An 18,417-nucleotide genomic window follows, 5' to 3' on the forward strand; every position below is an offset into this window, starting at 1 on the left:
GGCAAATTATTTTACCTTCCTGGGCCTCAGTTTTCTTATTTGTAAAATACAGATACTACTCTATAGGATTGTTGTGAGGGCTAAATGAGTTGATACATGTAAAGTGATTAGATGACTCCCTGGCATACAGTAAGTGCTGTGCGAGTGCTTGCTATCATAAAGTTCAAAAACTATGTATTTTGGAAATACATACATACTTACATACACACATAGATGGTAAATCTTAAAAAAAAGCAAAGAAATGATTACCTTGAGAGTGAGAGTCACAATATTGGTTACCTCTCTATGAAAGGGACACACAGATAGTTTTGGGGAATGGGAAGGGAGGGCTGGCCTTGTTTTGTTTCTTGTCGTGGATGTTGGCTTTATAATTATTCATAAAACTGTATTTATGTTCGATGTGCTTTTCTCTGTTTATATTTCTTTTACGGGAAAAGTTTTGAAAATCTTTTTTAAAAATAATTTTTGTTTAATGAACATAATTTCAGTTCATTGTAGAAATTTTGAAAATACAAAAACAGTATTAAAAATAAAAATCATAATCCACCTCTTAGAGAATCAGTGTTAAAATTTTGATATTATTTTTTTATGCATAAGAAACTTCTATTTCTTTATTATGCATATGAATATATATTTATTTGACACAATTGAGATCATATTATACTACTCTTTTTAAAAACTGCATTCTTCCACAATCACCTGTTTATCTGACCTCTGCCCTTCAGCCCTAAGCTCCTTGAAAGCAAGCACTGTTTGGATCCCTGGTATCTGGAACTGTGCCAGCCACAAAATGTACTCTGATAAATGTTTGTTGAGTAAACAAAGTAGTTAATACTTCTACAGTTTTTTTGGAAATTTTCCTTTATCCTTGCAATTTTTTTCTGCACAGTTTCTTCAGCAAAGCCTTTTGAAAAATATTTAGGAGAGACTTATTTCATGCCAATGTCAAAATTATCATATGTTCTGAACTCTGGGGGGAAGGACTCTGAGTTATTGCATTTTTGCTCTATCTACACAGTAACAAGTTCAAAGATATTAGTATACATGTATTATTTAAAACTGGAGATCAAGCTATACAAGACTTCTGAGTTATTAAACTAGGGTTCTTTATGATTTTTAGGGCACATAGTCTAGAGTAAGACTGCAGAGGCTCTGATCCTGTCTAGGTGTGTTTTATCATTAATTTCTCTAAAGGTTAATTTCCTTTTCAAATAGAAATGATTCTATTGGCCATCACAAGATTGTTAGTAGGGAGCAAATGAGACAAGTAATATGAAGATGCTTTGAAACTATTCAAATTAAAGGGTGATGTAATATTATGAACAAAGAGCCTAGGATTTGATAACAGATGACTATACCTGAAAACATTGGTCAAGGCCATCTATCACATACAAAGCAGCTTAAACCAGAAGTGATTACTATTTTTTTTTTACATATTTGTTCTATTTTTTCTGTTTGCTTTTAAGTTGTATTTTAACATATTAAGTTCTAATATTTTAGAGCCAAATATATTTATTTTTCTTATATTGCTTTGTGATTTCTTCTATTGTATATAAGCTAGGAAAGTTTTCTCCCATCTGGGGATTTAATAAATATTATTGAATATGTGAATAGCCAATCCTATTTCCTTCTAATTTTAATATCTTGATTTAAAATCCTTTTGAAATTTATTTTGTTATATCTGGATCTAAGTGATCTTTTGTTTCTTTATAGGTAGCTAATTTGTTAAGTGCAACATTTCTTATGACCCTTTGCTTTCCTCCCCGTACTTTGTGAACCATTTCTATGATATATTTATTGCACACTCTGGCATTTCTTTTTTTCAAATCTATGCTACTCTTTAAAAAAGTGGTAATCAGGAAACCAGCTTGTTATAATTCCTTTTAAAACATGTTTTAGCTCTTCTTGATTGTTATTATTTTTTCTCAGACAAATTTTAGAATAATTTAAAATTATCAGAAATTTTCACTCTAATTTTGATTGGAATTAAACTGAACCAACAAATCAATTTCAAATTGATTTCTTTTACTCTGCTAGCTGCCCAGTCTGAAATATCATATGCCTTTCTATTAATTTAAATCTTTCAGATTTCTCGGTAAATTCCTCTTATTTTCTTCAAAATAACTTTCTTATAATTAAAATTATTCTTAGATTTATCTGTTGTGATGGTTTCCAGAAGTGATTATTTTTTCTCTACACCCACAATAGTTTGTTGTAGGCCTTTTTAATTGCCAGAAAGTTCGGCACTAAACATAATCCTCTGTTATTATAACCAATTCAGTCTAGGTTTGTTTTTGATTATTTCTTCCTCTTGTCTTTATACTTACTGTTTTTTAATTTCCACTTAATGATTTTATTGAACATGTATCTTTTTTGTAAGCATAATTCACATACCATATAATTCACCATTTAAATTGTATAACTCAATGGATTTTAGTGTATTCAACTGTGCAAGCATTGCCACAATTTTAGAACATTTTCATCACCCCAAGAAGAAGCGCGTACCCTGTAGCAGTCACCCACCCCATGTCTACTATCCTCCTAGCCCTAGACAGCACTAATCTACTTTTTATCTCTATAGATTTGCCTAATTTGGACATTTCGTATAAATGGAATCACCAAAATGTGGTCCATGGTGTCAGGCTTCTTTAATTTCGCATGTTTTCAAGGTTCATCCATTTTGTTGTAATATGTATCAGTACATTGTTCCTTTTTTCAAAAAAATGTGGTAAATTTTTTTATATTCATAGCCAAACATTTGCCATTTTATCCATTTTTAAGTATACAATTCAGTGGCATTAATTACACTTAAAATGTTATGCAACTATTGCTACTATTTTAAAAATATTTTCATCACCCCAAACAGAAACTCTGTACCCATTAAGCAATAATTTCATTTTCCCCTCTCCGCAGTCCCTGGCACTGTAATCTGCCAACCTAATCCACCTTCTGCCTCTATGAATGTACCTATTCTTGACATGTCATATAAATTGGATCATACAGTATTTGTCCTTTTGTGTTTGGCTTATTTTACTTAACATATGTTTTCAAGATTCCTCCATGTTGTAATATGTATCAGAACTTCATTCTATTTTATGTCTGAAATGTATGTATAAGTGACATTTTGTTTATCCATTCATCATTTTATGGATATTTAGGTCGTTTCTACTTTTTGGCTCTTATGAATAATGCTGCAGTGAACATCTGCATACATATATCTGCTTGAGTTTCTGTTTTCAATTCTTTTGGGTGTACCCAAAATGCCTAGGACTGTATGATAAATCTATATTTAACCTTTTAAGGAAACACTGCTCTTTTTAAGCATGTATCTTTTGAACATGTTTAAGTCCCCTCAAATTGTGAATAAATAAATTATATGCTCATGTACGTTTATGGAGGAGTAGGCCTACTTCTCATAAGTGAGGATAATTCTAGAGTAAGATATGTAAGATCAGGTTCTAAATACCAATTAAGTACATGGAAGAACCTAATCCCTCTGCTTCCTTTCCAGCCTTGCTGCAGATTTGGATCTGAAATCCTCTTCCTCACATTCTGATCGCTCCTCTGAAACTTCATTGCCTGAAGTCCAAAAGGATAAATATCCTGAGGAGTTCAGCCTGCTTAAGTTGCAGACAAGTGAGTAAGTCATAGATTCTCCTCCACATGCCACATACTCCATGCCCAGGGTATTTTCAGAAGTCTGCCATACTGTTGGGTGCCATGCACTGAAGACCCACTAAGTGCCAGACATTTGAAACATTTCATCTCTAACTCTCACAACAACTTTGCTGGGAAAAGCATCATTATATGTTTTCCAAAAATGAAATGCCTTCATATAAAAACCATAAAGTATCGTATCAAAATTCTGAAATAATAAAGAAGTATGTAGAGTATAGAAACCCCTTCCCCAATATTCTCCAACAATATCCCCATTCCGCCCAATAGCTGTGAACAGTTTGATATACATATATATATGTGTATACATACATACATATATATAAATTCTTCCAGAGTTTTGAAATGTATATCTGTTTGTGTGTGTGTGTGTGTGTATGTGTATATGTATGTATGTATGTATGTATATATGTATATATATGGAGTATAGTATACAACCATATTTTCAGTAGTAGCAAATAGTATACAAACTCTTTTCACTCAAAGTGAATAGATCATGGACCTCTATCTGTGTCAATACATGTAGATCTATGTGGCTAATAGAGACCTACCCATTTTACACTAAAGGAAACTGAGGCTTGGTAACTGAATCTCTAGCAAGTACACATAGCTAGAAAATAGTAATGGGATTCAGAGTCAAACTTGCCTGCCTCCAAAGCCTGTGTTTTTTTTTTTTTTTTTAGGCAAGGCAACCTTTGGTTGACCTCACAGATTGCAAAGACCTTGTCAGCTTACAATCCCTTATTCTTTTATTTTTTACGCCTACAGTACCTGGTCTTCCTAGGTGGTCTCCCATCCAAATACTAACCAGGCCCGACCCTGCTTAGCTTCTGAGATAGATAGGATTGGGCTTGTTCAGAGTGGCATGGCTGTAGACCTGTGTTTTCTCTTGGCCACCACACACCCCCCAAGTATTTTTCAAGTAACCCTAGAGCTGTTTAGGGCTTCTTTTGTTGCTTAAAACCACTTCAGCAATGTTATAGGAAAAGTATCGATGAGGCAGCAAAGACAATGAGAGGTCCAGTAACTTGCCTGAGGTCTCACGGCAACCTTTCTCATTTGCCATAATCACATGTGCACATATTCTGGTGTCACGGTGGTTCATGCATGTGCCATTGTCGCTGCCAACACCATGTTCCATTCAGTTAAGTTGCCATGGTTGGCCCAGCCCTAACCTGGTTGATGGTTATTCCTTTCTCCCTACCCACTTATCAGAGTGAAAGTTGCATTATAGGTGCTTATAAAACTGTCTCTCAGCTTCCCAACCCATACATCACTTCTAACCATAAAATTAGCTTTAATTTTGGAGGAGAGGATAAAAAGGAAAAAAAAAAAAAAAAAGAGAACTCTAATTTAGACAGCTTTCTCCCCACTTCCCTTCCTTCTGCGCCTAGTCCCACAGAGGCTATCACTGCCCTAATGTAGAACCAAGGAATTATACATGCCGATGAAGGTTATACAGCTAGAGAGTGCTTGGGGAGTTTTCATAACCTTTTGTTATCCCTTTGCAGTATGAGGCTGGGAGTGGTGCTAATGTAAGGATTTCTGCTGTCTTGCAGAAGATGGGCAGCGTCCTGAGTGGACATTTTACCCAAGGTTTAGCAGCAATATCCACACCTACCATGTTGGAAAGCAGTGCTTCTTTAACGGGGTCTTCCTCGGCAACAAGAGGTCCTTGTCAGAGAAGACGGTGGACAAATGCCTTGGGAGGAAGAAATACGGTAATGTTTTCCTCTTGGACCTGGACTGTGCTATGCTCTTAAGTACCTGTGAGTTGTGATTCTGCAGGCCCAGCATTCTGCGGCTGGGGCAGCCCTGCGAGGTCACCATGTCACTTGGTGCATCCAGGAATATAGGAAAGGGGGGATGGTTGGCAGGCTACACTTTTGGCAAAGAACTCACAACATATGCTGATCCACATTTTTGTTTTTCTCTGAATTTCATAAAATGCTAATGTGACATTTAAATCACCAGATAAGTTCTCTCAGATATTAATAGAAACCTTCATTGAAGTATGGAGAAAATAATTCATGTTTCAATTAGATGATGCCTGTCATATGCATTTAAATTGTACTTTATATTCTTCACAAAGAAAATATTCCATAAACCTAAGCCTGAAGTGCATGTTATTATTTCATAGCTTACTTAATTAAAGGTAATTGAGATGAGCGTATCTCTATCTATCTATCTATCTATCTATCTATCTATCTATCTATCTATCTATCTATCTATCATCTACTTCTATCCTTGGTTTGTAACTTGGTGATTTCTCTGTCTTGATCTATCCATAATTTATTGAAAGTCCCTAAAGAATTGCTGAGTACCAACTGACCATTTATGGCACACTCTTCCACAGAAATACCTGTGTAAGAGGCAACCCCTGTTGTGGGGGTGAGTGGAATTGCTGTTGCAGGAATACAAAGAGAAAGACATAGAAAGTTCTCAATTTGAGTTTTAAAATAGACTTTTAAACTCTTATCGGAGACAAAAAGTTTTGGAAACCAAGGCTTTTGTTTGGATAGAGAATACACGAAAAAGCTGTACTAGAGAAGGTGAGAGAGTTGTCACTGATGTGGGCGCTTTGAGGAGCCCTGCATCCTGCCCAACTGCTGGGGTCAAAATCTAGAAGGTGATTGGACATGAACTAGCTGGGGCTTCTGTCTCAGAGTGGGCTGGAGGATGACCTCAAGCCTCAGAGGGAAGTGCCATCTGCCCTGACTCTGAGCAAGAGGGTAGTGACAGCTGTGGGCAATGGATGGGCAGAAAGCCAGCCTCGGGGGCTCACCCACCCAGGAGTTGTGGAAGAATAGCCGCATTTCTGTACCCTGTGAAGGCTGTGGAGGTTAGGACAGAGAAAGAATGAGAGAAAGTGACAGAGCAAGCCAGGAAAGCTGTACAGGTCTCACACTGGAATGCTGGGAGGCCACAGTATGATGCACTGTGGATCATCAATTCAGGGATCTTTTCATGAGAATAAATTTATGCTTCACATGATTCATTGAAGAGGGGGATGGTTTCCTGAGGATCAGACTGGATGAAACATTTTAGCAGACAACAGAAATATTTGCCAACTCTCAGAGTAGCAGAGATAAGGCAAACAGCAGACAGTGTGGTTTGCAGACAGTAACCTGAGCCCCAAAGGCTTCCACTAAAGTCTTAATGTCATGTGATCCTGCATGTGCACATTCCTGCTTCCCACTCTTAACTGAGACGCAGCCATAGGGTAGAAGAGAGAAGGATTTATTTAACTGGTTTAAATCTGAAACAGAGAAAAACCAGGAAAGGACTAAGTTTAGCTGCATATTATTTAGAAATGCCCTTGGCTACAAGTAAGAGAAAAAAACTTATTGTCCGAGACTTAAATCATAAGATATTTATTAGGTACTTAAGAAGAAGCCTGGAAATCTAGGTGGCCTGTATGGTCTGGTTTCCCAGTGATGTCATCAAAGATATAGGCTCATTTTGTCTTTTTTTTTTTTTTTTTGCTTATTTCCATTTTTATTTTATTTTTTAAAATTTATTTATTTTAATTAGTTTCAAGTATACAGTACATTGGGTAGACATCTGTATAGTTTGTAAAACTGTCCCAATTGCTTTCTCCCTCCCCTGACCCTCCACCTAGACAATATTTTAATGCTAACTACATTCCCTATGCTGTGCTCCCATCCCCTTAACCATCCATCAGCTACTAATTTGTACTTCTTTAATCCTTCACCTCATTCTCCCAGTCCCTCAAACTCTCTCCCCTCTGTCTGTCACCAAATTATCCACTATATTTGTGAGTCTGTTTTTGATTAGTTTGTTCTTTTTATTCCTTAGATTCTGCATATAAGTGAAATCATATAGTGTTTATCTTCATCTGTCTGACTTAAATACCTTCTAGGTCCATCAAAGCAATATCTTTTTCCATCCCCTTCCTTTTAGTCTGCGTGTGTCTTTTAATCTGAAGTGAGTTTTTTTGTATTTTTTCTTCTTAAAGAAGTCCTTCCAACACTTCCTGTAATACTGGCTTGGTGGTGATAAATTCCTTTAGCTTATTTTTGTCTGGGAAGCATTTTATCTGTCCTCACCTCTAAATGATAGTTTTGCTGGATAAAGTATCCTTGATTGTAGATTCTGGGTCTTCATCTTGTCGAATATTTTTTTGCCAAGCCCTCTGTCCTGCATAGTTTCTTTTGAGAAATAAGCTGCCAGTCTTATGGATGTTCCCTTATAAGTAATTATCTGTTTTTCTCTTGCTGCTTTTAATATTCTTTCTTTGTATTTAACCTTTGGCATTTTAATTATGATGTGTCTTGGTGTGGGCCTCTTTGGATCCCTGATTTTTGGAATTCTCTGAGCTTCCTGGGGTTTATGTCCATTTCCTTCACCAAGTTAGGAAAGTTTTCTATCATTATTTCTTCAAACAGCTGTTTAATATCTTAATTTTCTTCAGTAACACTGATCAGACAGATATTTGGGCCCTTAATAGTGTCCCATATGCTCCTTATTTTTAGAGTCTTGGCATCTCATCTCTTGCCATTCTGATGGTGTATCCTTGGCTTTCTCATCCTCTAGATAGGGCATTTGATCCTTTTCTTTATTCACTTTGATTATTCCTTTGTTTATTCCATTTAATATACTTCTCATCTCAGATAATGTGTTCTTCATTTCAGACTGGTTCTTTTTATAATTTCCATTTCCATTTTTATGTTTTTTATCTCTGCCGAATTTATCTACATTTCCCAAAAGTTCGTTGAACATCGTTATAAACAGTGTTTTGAACTCTGCATATGTTAGATTACTTGACTCCATTATATCTGGATCTCTATTCTGTTCTCTCATATGGTTTCTGCTTCTTTGTCTTCCCATTTTGGCTGCCTTTCTGTGTCTGTTTCTATGTACTAAGCAAAGCTCTGAAGTCTTCCGGTCTTATTAGTATGGATTTGTGAAGTAGGTGTCCAGTGGCACAGTCTTGAGAGAGGTTCGGCTGCAGGCCAAATTTAGCCCAAGCCTCTACCCCTCCGGAGCCACCTGTTAAGACTCAACAAGTAATTCACAGATGCTGTGCTTATAGTTGCCTCCAAAGGCCACACCAGAAACCGAGGCCAGCTGCCTCCAGTGTGAGTCTAGGCGCTGCTCAGCAAGGAGCACCTGACTTTCTGAGGATATACCTGGATGTGGCTTGGGTGGGGCTGCGAGTTGGGAGAGGTGGGGTTTCAGGGAATCCTCTGGGCAGAGTGACCTCTGTTATCCAGTTTGATGACATCACAGCTATGGTGGTGCACTGGTAGTGGGGAGAGCTCAACAGGGAACAGTGGATACTGCCGGAACTTCTGTGCAGAGCAAGTCTCGCCTTGGCCTTTGTTCTGACAATGTCTCCCTGTAAGTCCTTGGTGCCCCCTGCACGCAGCCAAATTGGCATTGGTGCTCAGAGCGAGCAGGTCCGTCACTGCGAAAATCTGCTCGCAGACGCGGCCCCTTTAAGAGGCTTCTGCTGCTCACACAGCTTCGGTCTCACTCACCTGCTGGAGACCACGTTGCCCCGTGTCCTTGTCCCGCCCTACCTTCTGCCGTTGTAGGGTGATTTCTTGGATTTCTCCCTAGTTGTATAGCTTGTTTATCTAGATCTCAGGTGATTTTTCCTTGTTGCCGCCCCTTGTTTCCGTCACAACTTTGATTTGGTCATCAGAGGGATGAACAGAGCATCTAACATCTACACCATTTTTTTTCATCCCCCTTATTTTGTCTTTATGCACTACCATTCTTAGTAGTGCTGGATTTTTTTCATCATGCTTATCATCATATTGTCACAAGATAACTGTTGAAGTTCCAAGCATCATGTCCATATTTAAGACACGAAAAAGAAGAAACTCTCTTGTTGCCTTCCCCTTTTAGAAGGAAGGAAACATTTTACTACATGGTCTTAGGAGACTTTCTTCCACTCATGTCTCACTGGCCACAACTGGGCCAGCTACAAGTGTATTTCAGAAGTAAATGGGATTATCATGCTGATCCAAGTCCTAACAATAAGCCATCACTTCCCTCCTAACTCAACAGTAAGCATTATCCTGAATTTTGTATTTACTAATTTCCATTCTTTCTTCCTTCCTCTTACGGTTTTTATAAATACTGAGGAAATGTGAAAGTATATTTATGAAATATTTATTGACTATATAAAATAAAATTTCACAAACACTGGTAAACTTCTCACTCTCTTTAAGAAATGGAATATGACCTTTATATTTGAAGCCTCCGATAGGCCCCTTCCTGAATATAACACATTTCCTTCCCCCCACCCCAGTGGTAACCCCTATTCTACCTTTATTAAAAAGAGAAAAAATTTTATCAGGGACCTTTTCAAACATGTGCCAAAGTAGAGAGAAGAGCATAATGCAAACAGATGTACCCGTTACTTAGCTTCGACAATTATCAACATATGGCTAACCTCATTTTATTTAATCCCTCTCCCCCACGGATTATTTTAAAACAAGTTTCAGACATTATATAGTTTCATCTGTAAATATATCAGTATGTACCTCTAATAGATAGGGATTATTTTTATTAACATGACCGCAATACCATTCTCATCTTTAAAAGACTAACAACCATTCCTTAATATCACCTAATATCTATTTGGTGTTTTAAAAAAAATATCCAATTGCTTCACAAATGCCATAATTTAAAAGTATTTATAGTTCATTTAAACAAGGTTCACATTTAGCAACTAGTTAAAAAGTCTCTTAAGTTTCTTTTAATATATGAGTCCTCCCTCCCTTTTTTCTTGCAATTTGTTTGGTGAAGAAATTGGTCATTGGTCCTGAGAGTTTGCCATAGTCAGAATTTTGCTGATTACATTTCTTGATACCAGTTAACAGGTTCCTCTGTCTTATGCATTTCTTGTAAACTGATATTTGATTTGTCTTCATGTGATTACTTCTTAGGTTGTTCAATAACTTCTTTAAACATCAAACGCCATAGTCTTTTTCTATTTCTTTTCTTTCTTGATCTCACTGCAGCACTTGATATTGTTAAATCTGACACTGAATACTTCTTCCTTTGTGAAATTCTCTCCTTTATTATTTAAAAATTAAAAATTTTTTTCAATTACAGTTGGCATTTAATATTATATTAGTTTCAGCATAGTGGTTAGACAGTTTTATAACTTATGAAATGATCCCCTGATAAGTCTAGTACCCACCTGGCATCATACTTAGTTATTACAATATTATTGACTATATTCCCTATACTGTAACTTTACATGCCTATGACTGTTTTATAATTGCCAATTTGTATTTCTTAATCCCTTTGCCTTTTTCACCCTGCCCCGCAAATCCCTTCCCATCTGGCAACCATCAGTTTGTTCTCTGTATCCAACTCACATTATTTTTTCAGCTTGAAGGGTCACACATCAATTCTTAAATGCTTCTTTCTGGAAGTGGCACACGTCATTGCTACTCATAGCCTATTGGTTAGAACATGACTCTACCTGACTGCATCAAGGTAGAGAAATGTGGGGCAAAATATGTTATTTGGTGAACAGTTTGTTCCTTCATATGGTTCTTTGATTTTAATGTGTACATTCCATTTTCTACCTCCTGAACGTCTTTATATTTAGATTACATGGTTTGTCTAAACATTGTGTTATGGATCTATCAACTATTGATACAGAGTGGCCAGCACTTTGGACTGATACCTGTTTTTGTGGAATATTCAGAAATTATACCAAGATTATACCCAATAGCTTAAACATATTATCTCAGAGGTGGTGTTTGGGAGATTTTCCCCTCGGAGTAATATCTTTTACTTGCACACAAGCCATTGGTTCCATTTCTACTTGCTGACATTATCCTGTGAGATCTTTGACAATAGTGATTTCTAAGTGTTATCTTCAGACCACCTGTATTACAATCAACTGGACAGTTTGTAAAAAGTACTGATTCTGGGAACCACTCCAAACCTTCTGAAACAGAATTTCTTGGGTTGGGACCCGGGAAGCTGCATTTTAACAAGCTCCCTAGGTGATTCTAAGGTGTGCTAAAATATTAGAACTATTGTTTTGTAGTGTATGGATGGCATTTACCACCTTATATAGTATTATTTAATCTCCTTATATACATGTCTCATTTCCCCAACTAGTTAAGATTTTCTAGAGAAAGGTTTACACCTTAGGTAGATGGCAATCGTATTTTCCAGATTAAAAAAATTGGGATGGGAGTGGTAGTAGGTTAGTCCTGATTTCAAATAATAATAACTGCTACCATTTATGGAGTGCTGATTATGTGTCCAGACTATTCTCATGATAACTCTAAAGTAGACATTTAAAATAAACAGTTTATAAATGAGGATTCTGAGGCTTAGAGAAGTTAAATAAATAGCTCAAAGGCACAGAACTAGAAATTGCAGAACTGAATTTGCACTCAGGCATGACTGTCTCCAAAGTCCACACCCTTCTCACCACCTTCTACTGTCGCCTGACCTTTACTCGTCAGTGCTCTGGTTTGAGATTCAAAAGATAAGGTCACTCCACTCTCCTTTCTTTGAGTCCTCTGCATCTCATACTCAGCAGGTGCTCAATCCTTGCATGTAGTTGGTGCTATTTCACTACACTAAAGAGTTAATAAAAAATTTAGATGAAGAGTCTTAGCTATCGAAGAGGCTTTTGAAAGAGAATGGCGAAAAAATTTAAATACTCCAGTAACTCAAGTACTTCCACCTATTGTAAGTTGGCTTCTCTGAGTTAGCGAGAGGAATTTGGGTAGGAAACAGTTTATCAAAAATCTCGCCTAGCTCTCCCTATGGCTTGCATCATGGGTACAGTCAAATTGAGTAATATCAAAACAAACATTTAAAAAGAAAAAAAAGAGTCCTGTTCGTTGAATGTATGAGCTAAAAAGAAGGACCTGCCTCCAGCCACACATCCCTGCTTCCGATCTCAAGGTTGATTTGTCTTGCAGTCTAGGCTTGTTCTCTTGTGCGTCCGGTATCAAATATATGAGTTTAAGTGACCATCTTATTCTGCCTGACTCCTTTTGAGCTCATGTGATTAGTTACTTGTTCCAGATTACTTGAAGGGGCTGAGTTGGGTGTTAGCGTATTGGCTGAATAAGCAGTGGTGCCCAGCAGCAGTGGACTTTCTCCTAACTCCTCTTCACTGGGAAGGCCACCTCCTGCCCCAGTCCTTGAAGCAGAGGAGGTACTGGACTCTCATTAACTGATTTACTCCTGACACCCAGTCAGAGAGACAGAGCCTCAAAGATTGTTGCTCCCAGAGAGATTGAAAGTGCAGGAATGCTCAGGAATGAAAAGATTTTAAGTCAAAGTTCTTGCTCATCGTTGTAGAGATACCTCTGATTTACCATTCGTTTTAAACCAAACAGTCCATCTGAACTTAAGCTATTCTTCTTTCCCAGGGTGAGATAATCATAACAAGGCCTTTTAGAAAATGTCCCAAACATAGGCTCACACTTTGATCTCCTTCTCAAGGTGAGACAATTGCAAACAGAACCTTAAGACACCTATATATTCCTCATAATAAACCTCTAAATTATCTTATTTCCATTGTCATGTCAAATCTTTGGATCATCTTCAGCCATTTTTATGATCTTTGTTTTTAAACATCTTTCACAGGTATTGATCCCAGGAATGGAATCCCAAAGTTAACTCCAGGAGATAATCCATATATGTACTCAGAACAGAGTAAGGGCTTCTACAAAGCAGGATCAACTCTCCCACCTGTGAAATTTTCAATGTAAGTATATGTTAATACTAGGTTTATTTAGTTAACTTTAAAGGAATTGTATTTTTCTCTACTACATATAAATTATATTTTATAAAGGGTAGATCACAAGATGACACAGTTGGTGAAAATTTCTAAAAAGTCCATATTTAATTCATTAGTGTATGCACACATGTACATGTATAATTAAAATTATACACAAGATCTTGACTACAAAAAAGTGATTGTTAATTTTATTCCTATTGTTATCACCACAAATCTGAAGACTTTGATTTTCATACCAAATCAGGTTGTTGATTAGTGACTACTATTTGGGTTGACTTACACTTGGAATTAAACTTAAACCAAAGTGACTGAGGAGAAAGAGAAGTTTATTAAATTAAAAGAAAAGTCATTGGTGTATTACATTAAAAATGCTAATTAAAAAATTAACCACATTTGATTTAATGATGTTTACTAAAAGTGATAAAAATAATAAGAATTATGGCCCTGATGGTTTTGAAGCCCATACTTGACAATTAAAATGAGAAAATAAGACATTTTAGTGAACACAGTGATGTATTGATCTCTTTGCTGTAGAAGCCAAGGCAATTTTATGATTAACTTTTCTGTTTTTCAGGGTACCTTATGAAAAGAAATTTGATACATTTATTCCACTTGAGCCTCTTCCACAAATTCCCACGTGAGTTATCTCACCATGTTTTAAATTATGCTATCTTTATAAAAATATCAAGTATTTATTATTTTCTTCTATGGAGGAACTCATAGACACCCAATACACAGGGAGTTTTGAATACCAGCAGGTGGGCAGGGCAGTATCTATGGAGGGTTTTTGTTGAGACACTTAGAAGCAATTATCTGTGGAGTCTGGCAGCTGGGCTGCTTATGTCTTTAACAGTTATTATTGACAGACTACCAGATGCCATGTGGTGTGCTAGGTATGCACTAAAGGGGGAGGTTATATGGAGCAAAAGGACAGACTCTCTGATTTCCAAAACATAAGGGTTTGTTGGAAAAGAAGGACACATCCAGGAAGGATGGTTAATGTTTGAAGAGGCAGAGTGAAAGCCATTGGAGTATTTCTGTATTTGAAGGAGCTCATATTTTTGATCAGTTTCATTCTGAACCTCATTTGTCCAAGTAGCGTCCTAACCTAGAAAGAAATATGTGTCAGTATATTGCTCTTTGTCCTGCTCTTCTTACCTGGGCTTCTACCATTGGTTTGTCAGCTTTAAATGATAACCTTGCCTCCCTTCTGTTACCTAAATGATGGTCCTCCTCTTCCTTCTTATAGGGTCTTTCAGCAAGTTTATCAGGGCTTTTTCCCAGTCATGGTACATTTCTCCCTAAAAGAATAAAAGTTCTAACTGCTAAAAGATAAAAACATTCTTCATCTCCCTGCTCTGACTCATCCCAGGAATCACACTGCCTGGTACTTTTTGGAACACACACAGTGAAGCCCAGCATATGCCATTTCAAATCTCAACAGACCCAGGAAGACACTGGGTATCTGCATTAGCTGAGGTCCCAGCAGAAGACAGAAGGCACATTCAGCTGGGATTCTGAAGACAGTTCAATAAGGGACTATTTACAGATGTGTGGGCAGGTTGAGAAGATTCACATGGAGGGTGAAGCACCAAGAGGCACCTGATAGTGGGAAGTCCTTACTACTCCTAGGTCTGAGCAGCAGGAGAAGGGATCATGGTTCACAGAGCAGTGGGAGATGAAGGGCTGTTGGCAGCGGAGAACGAAGCCACTGCTAGAACTGGGATACTCCATGAGACATGGCACACAGGAAATACCCTCTCTCTTCTCACCTTCTGATCTCCTGTTGGTGCCTCCCAATAGCCAAACCCAGCTCAAAGGTGGGGGCAGGGAGGAGTCAAGGCGATGTCAGCTACAGGGGTCATCTTCCTGGGCAGAGAAAGGCAGAAAAAAGATCTGGGTTTGGGGCAGGGGTGAATGGTGAACAACTAACTTGGTGTTTTATTTTGACACTGATCTTCTAAACTGGAGGTCTTCTTACTTTTGAAGGATGTAGTGCCTTGTCCACTGACAGTGTTTGTAAATTTTGCATCAGACAGACTCAAACTCAGGGTGTTTCCTTCCTACAGCTTGCCTTTCTGGGTGAAGGAGAAGGCCAACAAACTGAAGAATGAGATAAGAGAAGTTGAGGAGCTTAACAATTGGCGACCAGCGGTCCCCTTGATACACAGTTTATTTCCTGCTGGTGGGTTAAAGAACCTTCAAAAAATTGCATAAAAACTGGAGGCAAGCCCAGAAAAGCAGGCTTTTGAGAGGCTTCATCATGGAGAGGAGAGAAGGCAGAGCCTCCCCCAGAGTGGATAGTGTCTTTTGCCCAAGGTGGTTCCTTGGGCAGATGTCATGGCTGCACGTCATGGGTCAAGTATGCTGGTTGAGAACTCTTGGTCTTGTAATGGAGCTCAATTTTTAACTCCGTGCCTCTATCCACAGGTTCTTTGGACTTTTCAAGACAATCTTGAGCAGAAGCAGGCCCAGAGAGCATGCACTGACCACACTCTGGAGAGCTTCTTCCAGTTGATTGCTTCTGTCAGTGTGACTAAATCAAATGTTTGACTTTGATGTAGAATCACTGTGCTTTGCTTTGTTTTTTAATATTACATTTTGAAAACTTTCAAACTTACAGAAAAGTCGTGAGATTTGTACAATGAAAGAATACCTGTATATCCTTCACCTAGATTCTATGACCGTTAACATCTGCCTAAAATTGTGCTCTGCTCTCATATTATTCATATTATTACTATTATTATTTTGCTGATTTATGCGGGAGTGAGTGCAGACGTCATAACCCTTTACTCCTACATACCTAAATACTTTGGAACGTGTCTCCTAAGGTCAAGGATATTCAACAATCACAATACAAGTATCAAATTCGGAGAATTTAACATTGATATAATACTCCTATACAGCCCACATTCAGTATTATTCAGTTAAATTTGATTTTCTAAGGATGCTGTCAATTCAGTGGTAAAATGCAGACATTTTCATTAATTTCATTAATTGGTAAAACTATCCTCATTTCGTTAATTCCTTTTAAGATTTTCTCTTCTATTCACTTAATACATGTCAGCAAAAATGTGAACGCTACATCTCCACGAGGTAATCAATACTGTTGCCCAGTAGCTCCATCCCCCCATTTTAGTATTGTCTGTCTACACAGCCAAGCAGGGTGACAGCTCAGTGAGCACCAATCATGAGTCTTAAGATCTCTCATCAATCAGGTGAGAAGCAAACATTTGGAGGAAAAGGTGGGAACAAAAGCCAACCCTCTACAGTCAGGCTATGACTCCCAGCAGTCAAACCAATGACTCTGCATTTTCATAGCCAATCTCCTTTCCACTATGGAGACCCCACTGGTTGGCTAATGAGAGGTACAGATCTGGTCCCTCCAAAATCTTTAAATGGAGAGAATTAGGGCCTATGCTAAGACTCAAAGTGCCCAAGACATGAGACATGCTTTCTTTCCCTGTCAAAACATTACCTCCAAACTGCTCCAAAGTGAATGAAGCAGGCTTAGGACATGGTACATTTACGCTCTCTTCATACATGCCTTCAGATGAACTAGGAGAGAACCTGTGGCTACTGCAGGCAACTGCGCCCAGCCACTCCTTCTGTTAACATCAGCATACCTCTGTGATAATTGTCTTGCCCCTAGGACACAAGACCCACCCCGCTCCCCAACAAAATCCAGGAAAGAAAATAAAACCAAATAATTTAGAAAAGGAAAAAAAGAGGTTGCCAACAGATTTTCTCAAATATGTTAACTTCTGAAAAAAAAAATTTTTTTTGTGCTGCTATTACTTAAAACGTAAAAATGTCAACTGCAACCACCTGTGTGAGTGATTAATGGAGAATGCAATACAGACGAAAAAGGTTTTGCGGGAATTTCCAGATGAGATTATCTAGGTGGAACAGGAAATTGCTCTCTGCAGGTACTCTGGTGTTTGGAGGGGAGGAGTCCTACATAGTAAAAGTATTATGAAAAACAACCAAAAAAAAATATGATTTCAGAAGATTTACAGTAGTCTTTAGATTTCAGAGAAGTCTATATAATTTCTAGATGCTGCTCTAAACCTGAGTAGATATCATTTAAAATATTATTAAATGATTACATTTCTGAAGTTGCAGGACCACATTCTATTTCCTGGAAACGGGCAGTTTTCACTGGATTTGGGGTTCTCTGTGGGCACATCTCAGCATCCAGGGCTTATTCCATGGCACGCCTAACAGCTGGCAGGTGAAGCGTTCAACCACCAACTTTGGGCAGGCATTGTGTGCACACTCATGTGTGTTTGGGGGGAACTAAGGCATAGGCAGATGGGAAATGGGAAAAATATGAGTGTTATAGCTGTTCCAGCCCTTTCTTCTTTCTAGGCACGGAGAAGTTGAACCCATTAGATATGAAGATCCCCTTCACCTCACTTTAGATTCTTTGGATATTAAAATGTGTGTGCACAGGTGTGCGTGCATGTGTGTGTTCATTTCTTACTTTCAATAACTAAAGTTTACAGGTTTAACAGAAACAACCCATACACAACATTTACAAATAAATTTCTTAGAGTACTAACTTCCATTGCACATAAGGCACTCTAATATCAGATCCTGGGAAAAATGAAAAATGTCCTCTGTGGACTAGAGGGAAAATTATGTTATACAGGTAGTGGTACTAAAGTCCAAATAAGCTAAATGAAGACAATTCCAAGACCGTTATGCAGTCTCTGCACTATAAGTTATCAAAATATTAAGATATTAGTGTATTAAACTTTTAGAATTCCACGAATGATTTAGGAATGTTCTGTATGATTCCATTGCTTGTCTACATTTCTAGTACGTGGCACTCAGTGTGGTTAGACTGTTTCCTTTTGCTCTTAGGCATTTGGCCCACCAAAAGTAGGTAAAAGCCTCGTTTATAGAATTTGACTTGGTGAAGTATTTTAGAGTTGGAACTTTTCAAGATCATGGCACTGGCCTAGAGAGGCTTT

At 37.8% G+C, this 18,417-nt stretch overlaps 1 protein-coding gene and 1 pseudogene across 1 annotated transcript in view; one reads left to right on the forward strand and one right to left on the reverse strand.

Annotated features, from left to right (window-relative positions):
• SPATS1 (spermatogenesis associated serine rich 1) overlaps positions 1 to 16,819 on the forward strand; it is a 24,428-nt gene extending 7,609 nt beyond the window's left edge. Inside the window, exons 4-9 of the mRNA XM_011354838.2 lie at positions 3,512 to 3,636; positions 5,235 to 5,396; positions 13,285 to 13,405; positions 14,013 to 14,075; positions 15,508 to 15,623; positions 15,869 to 16,819. Of these exons, the coding sequence (XP_011353140.1) occupies positions 3,512 to 3,636; positions 5,235 to 5,396; positions 13,285 to 13,405; positions 14,013 to 14,075; positions 15,508 to 15,623; positions 15,869 to 15,897 (616 nt within the window). The 3' untranslated portion in view covers positions 15,898 to 16,819. The remainder of the gene's footprint in view (positions 1 to 3,511; positions 3,637 to 5,234; positions 5,397 to 13,284; positions 13,406 to 14,012; positions 14,076 to 15,507; positions 15,624 to 15,868) is intronic.
• Positions 4,435 to 4,552, reverse strand: LOC111736187 (annotated as a pseudogene).
• Positions 16,820 to 18,417: the final 1,598 nt, after the last annotated feature.

The sequence above is a fragment of the Pteropus vampyrus genome, unplaced genomic scaffold (assembly GCF_000151845.1).
Source record: "Pteropus vampyrus isolate Shadow unplaced genomic scaffold, Pvam_2.0 Scaffold18, whole genome shotgun sequence".
NCBI lineage: Eukaryota > Metazoa > Chordata > Mammalia > Chiroptera > Pteropodidae > Pteropus > Pteropus vampyrus.